This window comes from Argentina silus, assembly GCF_951799395.1.
Source record: "Argentina silus genome assembly, chromosome: 16".
Lineage (NCBI taxonomy): Eukaryota > Metazoa > Chordata > Actinopteri > Argentiniformes > Argentinidae > Argentina > Argentina silus.
In genome coordinates, this window is record NC_139670.1 from 1,819,112 (window position 1) to 1,829,727 (window position 10,616).

The window sequence follows — 10,616 nt, forward strand, 5'->3', positions numbered from 1 at the left end:
ATGGCGCTCAGAGCAGAATCCTCATACACTTTAGACTTACTGAGGAGGTTGAGCTGCAGGTTGCCCAACACTTTGCCTGAAAGCAAAACAGGACGCACAATTTCAATTTAGAACAAAGATTCGACTACACGAGATCTGTTCTGTGTTCCAAGTAGAGATGTAACTCTGCCAAACCACGTCAAAGAACCCAGCGCGCTTTCCTCCTTCAAACGATCCCTCAAAACCCATCTTTTGAAACTCGCTTTTAATCCAAATTAACTATTTGTATTGTTGTTTTCGTTTATAAAAAAAAATAAAAATCTGTCTATTCTTGTTCTCTCCATAAAATGCAGTGTACTTGAGTACTGAGAAAACCATTAATAAATTATTATTATTATTATAGAGATGCACATTTGATCTTTCAAGTAATGAAGACAGCCGTGCAGGAGACATGAAGCCGGAGCAGATCCCAGAGGCTGTTGCCGTGCGGTCAGACTCACATATATATGTGCTGAGGAGTCTCCGGCTGAACTCTGAACTGTAGCTGCTCGCAGAAGAACTGCTCTCTGGGAAAAAAAACAGAAAAAATAAAAAACTTTAACAAAAGGAAATAAATGTGTTAACATGAGCCCCACAACCTCATTAAGGCTGATAATCCTCAACGCTGGTGTAACATTATTTCATGTAAGACAGTTTCACTCCAATTAAAACATCTCCCTGGAGTAGAGACAGGAGTTTAATTAACTCAAAACATAGGCTCTGGGAGTTCTCTGCGTTTCCATGGTAGCGTGAGCAGCTAATTTCCATAACATGCACTTCAGTGGCATACATATATTCCTCCATACAAAACCATCACACACACCAGAGGGATCCGACTGCATTTTTTCTGTATCATTATGCATCCATGACCCCATCATAATAAGTTAATTTACATAACGAATAAGATTAAAAACCTGAATACATTCAGAAGGCATCTGATTAAAAACCGCCCTTCCCCACTGCTTTGATAGTGAAGCAGCTCAGAAACCCTCCTGGTCCTTTGCTTACCTCGGGGGTCTAAAGGTATATTGTAAGTGTCCCCCAGTACTACAACAGGGCAGAGGCAAGGCAAAGGAGAGAGAGAGAGAGAGAGAGAGAGAGAGAGAGAGAGAGAGAGAGAGAGAAGAGAAAGGCAAAGTGCAAAAAAGTTAGAAAAGATTTTGTTAGTGCAGAGTAAGCAACCTGTTCACAGCCAGACAGAGGGGGGAGGGGGAGGGAGGGAGGTGGGGGAGGGAGGGAGGGAGGGGGTGAGAGGGCTTATGGGGGAGGCGGTATAAGGTGCATGCGCAGAGGCATGGGACGGACTAAGCCGAGCACTTTGGCAATATGCAATAGTCGTGTTGAGCCAGGGGAGCCCCTGATTAGCTAGGCTTGGACTGTTTGTTGTTGTCATTGTTGTGTACTTCTAAGTACATACCAGAGTACTTTTGTAAGTACAGATCACTATTTTGTTTTTATTTTACGCTTATTTATCCAGGTTAGTCTCATTGAGATAAAGCCTATTTTTCAAGAGGGACCTGGTCAAATCTCATATCAAATCTTAATCACTCGTATCATTCTTATGGTTTATATACCGGTTTATAAACCATAGTTAAATCAAGGTTTGGGGTTACGAGTTGGGGACCTCAATGATCACACACACATCAGTCATAGACTGAAGACTGTCTCCCTACACGGAGTGTTCAGGGGCTCCCTCTAGTGGCTGAGAAAGGCAGCGGCGGCGAGGAGAAGGAAAGGTAGAGGTGAAGGAGGAGAGTCATCCAGACTCAGGAAGTGACAGGAACAGGGGGAGGAAGTAGGAGCCAGAGAAGAACTCTGGAGAAAAATGCTGGTTGGACATCACTTGATAGGAGGGCTTCTAGTACAAACACAGGTTGGTGGGAGGGGGTGGGGGGGGGCGGCCCCCCATCCCCCCGGGTGACAGAGATGGAATGGTCGACTGTTTCAGAGCAGACAAACAATGAACATTCCGCACCTTCCGTCCTTCAACACCACACAAACCAAGGATAACCTTCTGCTACGTATCGCTACAGCCCAGAGGGTTACATCTCTCTCTGTCTGGACACACGCATAACTCAAACCATCACATGGCACAACGTCACTAAATAAAGAGATTTGTGCGACAATTCCAGTGATGCTCCCACAGGTCTGGTCAAAAGTAGGTTCCACACAGAGAGAGAGGAGAACTGGCCCCACCCTGCTATAGAAGCTTTGTGCTCCATGTCTATGAGGTCTGTGGTCCACAGACCCCCCACCCCCCCCCCCCCCCTACAGACTGGCCGGTCCACCCGCCCCTAGACTACCTTGAGAGGCCAGCATGGCTCCCGCCGTCTCCTGGAAGTCCAGCAACTGCTGCAGGAACAGGATCGCCTGGGGAAGGAGAGGAGGGGAGAGGAGGAGTGTGGAGGGGAGGGAAGAGGGGAGGGGAGGGGAGGGGAGAGGAGGAGAGAGGGGGGGAGAGGGGAGGGGCCAGGGTGAGGAGGACAGCATCAGACAGGTACTCAGTCACAGGGTAGGGTGGTTTAGTTAACAGTCAAAATGGTTGGATGTGAATGGAGATGAGAGGGAGGAGGCTGCTTACGTTGCTGGTTAACTCATGGACTGTTCCATCCTTAGGCATGTTGTATTCCTTATCAGGATCATTCTATAATACAGGAGAGGGTGAGGGGGGGAGAGAGGGAGAGAGAGAGAGAAAGAAAGGAAGAAAAAGAAAGGGAGAGGGAGAGAGAGAGAGAGGGAGGGGGGAGAAAGAGAGAGAGACAGACAGAGATTAATTTACAGTAGAACACAACTATTCACTGTAACACACTATAATACATGTTCTCTTTCAACACTACTGACACACTCTGTCAGTCGTCAGCCACTGTCGAGCCCAGGCATCGCTAGCAGAGCCCAGGCATCGCTAGCAGAGCCCAGGCATCGCTAGCAGAGCCCAGGCATCGCTAGCAGAGCTGAGGAAACACAAGACTGCTTTCTTGCCTTGATGCTGTCTGCAAACTCCTCCAACGCCTTGGCTCCGATAGTCTCCATGGAGGTGATCAGAGTGGGCAGCTTGTTCTTAGTGCTGGCAGCTGTACCCTGTGGAGGCAGACCATAATAATCTCCTACACCATCTAAAGAACGCACCAGCCATCTCCATCTGACATGACACAAGTGTATTATTATTATTGTTGTTGTTATTGTTGTTATTATTATTATTAATATTATCATTATTATTATTATTATTATTATTAACGCTTTCTTCGTCTCATCAGTTCTCTTTATACATATAATTCATATTTTTTTGCCAGGCCCCCCCGTTATGATATTTTGGTCTAACCCTAGCCCTAGCCCTAGCCCTAACCCTAACCCTAACCCAGTTCATGCATCTCTAAACGTAGACCAGCTGAAGCGAGGCCTGGTCTAGTACCTGGAGTGTGGTGTCAAAGTCTGGCCTGGTCTAGTACCTGGAGTGTGGTGTCAAAGTCTGGCCTGGACTAGTACCTGGAGTGTGGTGTCAAAGTCTGGCTTGGTCTAGTACCTGGAGTGTGGTGTCAAAGTCTGGCTTGGTCTAGTACCTGGAGTGTGGTGTCAAAGTCTGGCTTGGTCTAGTACCTGGAGTGTGGTGTCAAAGTCTGGCTTGGTCTGCTTCAGGTGCCTGAGGATGGGGAAGATGGTGAGCACAGCGGAGTAGTCGTGACGCATGATGGCCCTCCTCGCCGCCGACACGATGTTGTCCCCCTCCAGCATCAGGTTGTCCAGAGCTTCCTGTACCACGAACACAGGGGGTTCACTTTTTAACCACCCAGGGTAGTTACAGGGGGTTAACTTATTAACCACCCAGGGTAGTTACAGGGGGTTAACTTATTAACCACCCAGGGTAGTTACAGGGGGTTAACTTATTAACCACCCAGGGTAGTTACAGGGGGTTAGGGTTAGCAGGGTGGTTACAGGGGGTTAGGGTTAGCAGGGTGGTTACAGGGGGTTAACTTCTTAACCACCCAGGGTGAATACAGTCACAGAAATTGTTGAGTGCCAAGGGTGACTTTATTCACCAGAAATGCATAAATTATGACGCTTAATTTTGTAGCCAATCAAAGTATTGTTGCTAGGTAAACACCACATAAATCTCAATTCTATACCGTATACATTCACTGTGTTTATCTGAAATGACGAACAGGTGACTTCAGAAGTCAATTGTGTTTCTGTGTGTGTGTTTCTGTGTGTGTTTCTGTGTGTGTGTGTGTGTGTGTGTGTGTGTGTGTGTGTGTGTGGCGGAGGCCTGACCTGGATGAGGGAGTCGAAGGTCTTCTTCTGGTGGTGCTCGGGGATGATCTCTGTCAGGAGGGCGTACTCGCTTTGGGCCAGCTTCACAAAGGCACTGATGCAGTGGATGTACGAGTCGATCTCTATGTCCAGGACATCGTCCTTCCCTGGGGGGGGGCACACGGTGGGGGGGGGGGCATGTGTCAGAGACGAGGGGGGGAGCACGGGGGGACTCAGAGGACCTGTGGCTCACGTTGATCGATCCACTCTGATTAAAGTGACTGTGTAGGAATATGTATGTGTAAAATAGATGTGTCTCCATCTAATGTGGTCATGTTGGCTGGTGATTATTAAAAGAACGATGAAAATTGGGCGTGTATACATTCACACATATATTCCTGTTTGTTGCCTATCATAAGACTTCCTCTAGGACACAATCAAAACAAGAAGGGTAGAAGGAGGAGAACTGACTCCACATGGGAAATATAAACATTACCTGGCGTGACCGTAGGTCAGGGGTCAAATGAGCCGCTGAGTTCAGAACTCAAAGGCAGTTTTAAACAGTGATAGTGTGTGGAGACGTTCTTCAGCACAGACCCACTGAGCCATACTGTACATGGACACAGACACGGTTCTCTCCTCTGAGAGACAAGACGTCAATGGAAATGTGCTGACGCGGCGTGGCTACAGATCTGTGTGCAGGTGTGTGCGTTAGCCGACCGCTAGGACTAGCGCTGTGTCATGCCATACAGTGTTGCCATGGTAACAATGCTAGTTGTAGCATCGTTGGCTAAAGCACATAAAAATGCTAATTAAAAATATCTTGGCATGTACCCCAGAGATAATACCAAATACACCATAATTGATGTAAATTACAATGTAAGAAAAAAAGTAATAATGTAAAAATAATAATAATAGATTTTTTTTTTAAATTTAAACTTTATTAAAATGTATTTAAACGTAAATAAACTATAGATATGAGTCCCCGGTTTCTACTAGTTACTTATATATATATATATATACATATACACACACACACACACACACTCACCGACCACTTTATTAGGAACACTATACTAATACTGGGTAGGGCCTCCCTTTGCTCTCAAAACAGCCTCAGTTCTTCATGGAATTGATTCCACAAGATGTTGCAAACATTCTTTGAGATTCTGGTCCATGACGACATGACTGCATCACGCAATTCCTGCAGTTTTTTTTTATTATTTCAAGCTGTGAATCTCCCGTTCTACCACATCCCAAAAGTGTTCTAGTGTTCCTAATAAAGTGTTCAGTGAGTGTATATATATGCATATATATAAAAAGTACTGGTAGAAAGAGAAAAAATAAAATAATAATAAGCGCAGAGATGTAGAGGCAGACGTAGTGCTGAAGTACGGCTGCTCTTACGACCCCAAGGCCTTGTTCCCTTCCTCCTGGTTCTCCCCACTCACCTGCTGCGGCCCCGTGCTTCTCGTTCTGGGCGTCAGAGAGGTGTTTGACCCGCTGGTCATGATCTGAGTAGGGGGGGGGGGGGACAGTCACATGACCAGGGTTACTCCTGGGGCCTATACCTAGGCCTTAAGTGACGAACCTGGGACACGCCTAGAGAGCGATACCGACCACCAAGCACCCAGCGGGGGAGGCAGAGGGCACCCGAGGTCATGGTGGGGTGGGGTGTGAGGGGGGGTAGAGGGGGTCAGAGGAGGCCCAGGGGGGGTTGTGAGGTGGACCCATGTCTGAGTTAGTCAGGGAGTGTCATAGCGCGTGACACAGGAACCAGCTTTACCAGGCGGTGAAAGCCAGGCGTCACACCAGCTTTAGACCTGCTGCAGTTCTACACCCGCTTCCAAACTGGGAAAATAGAATTTCAGGGCTCATCTCACTCATCATGAGATGATGTGAAACACTTAAATGACCCAATTCTTGTCTTTTATTTAGTTTTTAATGCATTCTAGAACACCTTGAATCTTTAGTATTTGTCTTTAGTATCGTCTGCGACGTCTAACAGCTGTTGTGACTCTGAGGAGGTTCCTGTGCTTCTGTTGTCCTTGTTGTTGTTGTTTACGCAAACAACAGCCTAACCTGAAAAGCATAAAGACCAGTAACACCAGTTCCCCGGGACAGGGGGAGAGAACGAGAGAGAGACAGAGAGAGAGAGAGAGAGAGAGAGAGAGCGACACCGAAAAGAGAGAAGACAAAGGTGCGTTACCTTCCGAAGGAGTGAGGTTAGAGCCCCCCTTTTTCCCATCCAGCCCATGCTGTGAGTACTGTTTGAGAAGGTTCTGGGCCTTGCGAATGGTCCCTGCTCCCAGGGGGGGGTGGTGGGTTGGGAGGGGGGGGGTCCAGAGAGAGAGATTAGAGATAGACAGGAGGAAGAGGAGAGGAAGAGGAGAGGAAGAGGAGGGGAAAAGAAGAGAGGAGAGCTAGGAAGTGAGTGATGAAACACCTTCACACCACATCCCTCCACCACCAACCAATCCCAGTACTGCAGAGAGTGGGGGTGGGGGGGGGGGGGGGTGGGGGGGGGGTAGAGCATGGGAGACCACAGCCTAGCACCGCCTCTACACAACACAGGACAAGACAACTACAGCAGAGCTACACCGTACTACTATCAGGGGGGGTGGTGCCCCCCACACTCCACCACAGGTGAAAAAGAACATAAATACACAGGTTAATGGATTCATTATCAACACATAAAACAGCCATCAGAATATAAAAAAATTAATTAAAGAAAAAAAAAATACATTCATTTTCAGCATTGTTATTAGGGCCATTCACTCATTGTAATACTATCATTAAACTAAAAATAGCACTGGGTAGGTAACATTTTTATACTGTTACTTGTAGATTCATATGCAATGTTACACACAAACACTTGAATTAATACACACAAACAAGGAGGGCAAGCGGAACAGTAACACATGGTTAGTGAGTTAGTAAGCATGTGGTGCGTTATCATCAATCCAGAGGGGGAGAGAATAAAAATATAATGCTGTTTATGAAATACGCTAATATATGCTAATCTTCACCCCGTACTAACTGACATTGACAACATGATCTGTTTCAATAGACGATATTCTGTGCTAAATAATCCCAAAGTTAAATCAAACAATTGAATTAAAGCCATTAAGCAAATGCTATGTTATTGTATGTAGTTTGTAGCACAGGCTGTAAGTAGTAAGATCATGCGGTGAGTATTGGTGAAGACCTTTAAAATCAAGCTGCATCTTCAAAACCGTTTTCATGCAAATTTCGGAAAAATGATAGTCAGTTGTGGAAACTGAAACGGTTTAAGCGAGTGTTAAACAGAGTCAGACGATGAACAACGAATCACAAGTAGCCGTAAGTAACGGGATCACGAAAAGCTCACAAGAAAAACACGGCAGCGCTGTCGCCACACACACATCAACTCTACAAGACTGACGCACAGCACAGCACTCCAAACACGGCTGGCCAAACACGCACGTCTTCTCTTCATCCCTCACGACTAAAACGTCTCTACAACGATATCTTTGATTAGCGGATTGGAGGGAATCGACTAAGTGATTTAAAAAAATTTATTCTTACATATCATCACTCTGAATGGGAAAACAACCGTTTGTTCAACCATCCATTTTAAAGGTCTTTATCGATAATTGATTGGTTGGAGCTAACGGCGCCCTGGTTTGCAGTGAAATGTGGCGTCCAATTAACAGAAGCAAGCCGATGTGACGGAGCCGAGAGGCGGAGGCGGGGGGTCACACACTAAAGCCTTGTGTTGTTACCTGGGATGTAGACTGTCATCGTCATAATAAACAGAAGGAGGATTGTAAAAGAAGAGGAGAGGAGGAGGGGGGTTAGTCAGAGTCATGATGGGGGGGAGAGGGGGGGGCAAATCACAGGAATGTATGGGGGGGGGGGGTGCGGGACGCTGGAACTGTGGCACAGTGATGATGACACTGATGATAGGCGACTCACTACAAGTAAAGCATGTATTGAGTGATTGCTGAGGACACTTCAAACCGAACACATCGACTGATTCAGGCTAGACTGACGAGCATCCAAAGTGTGTGTGTGTGTGTTATTACTATCAATATATCAGCTGTGCAATATCACCAACGATCGTGCTTATTTACGTGACGAATTTGTGGTGGAAGAAAGCTGAGCGGCTTGTGGTGTGGAGGAGTGTGATTCTGTATCGGGTGAGACTGGAGAGAAATGAGCTAGCGAGTGAGACTGGCTACAAAATGGCTGCCGCTGGGCAGTCATTGGCCCACTGACCTGGTCTCTTGGGCGCCTTCTTGGTGGGCGTGTCCTTGCGCTTGGTCTGCACGGCGGGGGAGTAGAGGACGCCGGAGGAGGCGCTGCTCTTCCGGAAGTGCTCCTTCAGCCCCTTGATGGACCGGTCCAGTTGGTTGGACCGGATCTGGAAGTACACGTTCATGAAGTCTGCAGGGCAGAGAGGAGCGCGGTCAAGGAGGACCACCGCCACCACAACAACAACAACAACAACAACACAAACACATGGTACTGCATCATCTCCAGAGATTTTCAATGTGTGTGTGTGTATGAGATATGTTTAGAGGGCGGTAGGTACCCTGGTTGCGTCCGTACTCCACCAGCCAGCCGGAGATGCAGATGATGTCCTGGAGGACGGCCTCGGGGAGGTGCTCCAGCATCACCTCCTCCTGCACCTCCAGCTCCTCATCCACGCCGATGGCGTCCAGGATGAGGATGGGCGGGACCGGCTTACTGTAGCGGGTCAGCAGGCCGCGGAACTCCGCCTCCAGCAGCTCCTTGCCCTTCTCGAAGCGGGCTTTCTACATGGACCCAAAAAGAGCCTTGAAACTTAGCATTCTTGCTAACAGGGGTGTTTTCTTCAACTCTTTTCCCCAGTCATTTCTTGCTGCTCAATGTGTACGTTTAAATAAATGTTTTAAACTGTAGTGCTTGTGTTTTATGACCTAAACGTTGAGTGCTGCTATTTTGGCCAGGTCTCCCTTGTAAAGGAGATTGTTCATCTCAATGAGACTAACTTGGTAAAATAAAGGTTACATTTAAAAAAGAGACAGGCAACAATGGTGGTACCAGCTCAGTTGGGTTCTGTAGTGTGATTTTGGGTTAGGTGAGTGTGTTGGTACTGTACCACGGTGTTGAGTTCTGGGCTGTCCGGGTTGTTGTCCTGGAAGTACTCCACAGCTTTCTGGATCTTGGCTATGCAGGCAAGGTACTCATCCAGCCTGCCTGTTGGTCTGAAACACAACCACAACCACAACCACACCAGAGACCAAACCAAACCCACAATGTTTACACAATAGACAGGATACAGTGTAATTAAATGCTTTAGGGTAAGCAACCCCCCCCCCCGCCCCCCAGAGTAGTCCTGTCTGTCTCACCCCTCTCTGATGATCTTGTCTGTGTCCTTGGCTACGTGGTAGTAGCTGATGACATGGTCCATGCATGACAGGGTCTTGTCTACGTTCTCTTGGAGCCTCTGCAGGTTTTCCGTCTGCTTGTGGACCGGGATGATGGAGTTCTCCAGCTGCATCAGACGGCTCTCAAAGGAAGACAGGATGGACACCTGGGAGAAGCGGTAAAATGGAGAGTTGGACGAAGAAAAAAGAAAAAAAAGTTGTCTTCCTTTCTCTCGCCCTGTGACTGCAGATGGTACTTGTTCTTCTGGAAGGTTTTACTGACAATGATGTATGTTGTATAGTTGATTCACTAAATTAGACAAATGTACTTATTGTAAGTCGCTTTGGATAAAAGCGTCTGCTTGAATGACTTAAATGTAAAATGTAGAAATATGAGCAAAGCATGGATCTGGACTGGACATGTATTTTTATTATATTTTCAGGCAATTGGTAACATACCATTCCTTTAGTCAGCTGATCACTCTTCTCCATATTCTCCCGGATGAATGACAGAGTTTCCTGCTCCTGTAATACAGAATGGGACGAGTGGATATTGCTGAGTGACGTCACCCCTTATAGGTTGTTATTGTGCACATCAACTAGGCAATGCCACCTGTTCACAGGACACAACATTCATCATGTTGAAAACAAACGAAACGGATGTTGAGCTGTCTGTGGATATGATTATATTATTTGATGCCACATCTGCTGGCTTTAAAAGACTGATCCCATTTCCTGAGACCGACCTGTTTTAACTTCTCCTCTATCTCCCTCTTCCTCGCGGACGCATCCTCGGTCGGGATCATCCTGAGTGTGTGGAGCAAATACCGATGAAGAGGAAACGGTATAATATGCGATGATATGATCAGCAAACGCTACTCAACTAAATAAAAACAATGACCCCCAGATTCGCTTTGAGGCGGGGCAATCTACCAAGATATCGCTTCCGCATCCGACTTC

The 10,616-nt window shown here is 46.9% G+C and overlaps 1 protein-coding gene across 3 annotated transcripts in view; it reads right to left on the minus strand.

The window, feature by feature from the left end:
- Positions 1-10,616, minus strand: part of exoc7 (exocyst complex component 7) — a 13,624-nt gene extending 3,008 nt beyond the window's left edge. The window contains exons 1-16 of one of the 3 annotated variants that reach the window (XM_083687440.1): positions 10,403-10,616; positions 10,116-10,181; positions 9,639-9,823; positions 9,389-9,494; positions 8,840-9,062; positions 8,524-8,691; positions 8,028-8,039; positions 6,473-6,565; positions 5,715-5,777; positions 4,285-4,430; positions 3,613-3,765; positions 2,998-3,096; positions 2,600-2,662; positions 2,322-2,388; positions 480-545; positions 1-76 (exon numbers count right to left, since the gene is read on the minus strand). The exon at positions 1-76 is cut by the window's left edge and continues 45 nt beyond it. In XM_083687440.1, coding sequence (XP_083543566.1) covers positions 1-76; positions 480-545; positions 2,322-2,388; positions 2,600-2,662; positions 2,998-3,096; positions 3,613-3,765; positions 4,285-4,430; positions 5,715-5,777; positions 6,473-6,565; positions 8,028-8,039; positions 8,524-8,691; positions 8,840-9,062; positions 9,389-9,494; positions 9,639-9,823; positions 10,116-10,181; positions 10,403-10,462 — 1,646 coding nt within the window. In that variant the 5' untranslated portion in view covers positions 10,463-10,616. The remainder of the gene's footprint in view (positions 77-479; positions 546-2,321; positions 2,389-2,599; positions 2,663-2,997; positions 3,097-3,612; positions 3,766-4,284; positions 4,431-5,714; positions 5,778-6,472; positions 6,566-8,027; positions 8,040-8,523; positions 8,692-8,839; positions 9,063-9,388; positions 9,495-9,638; positions 9,824-10,115; positions 10,182-10,402) is intronic. The other 2 variants (XM_083687438.1, XM_083687439.1) reach the window with 2 other exon arrangements.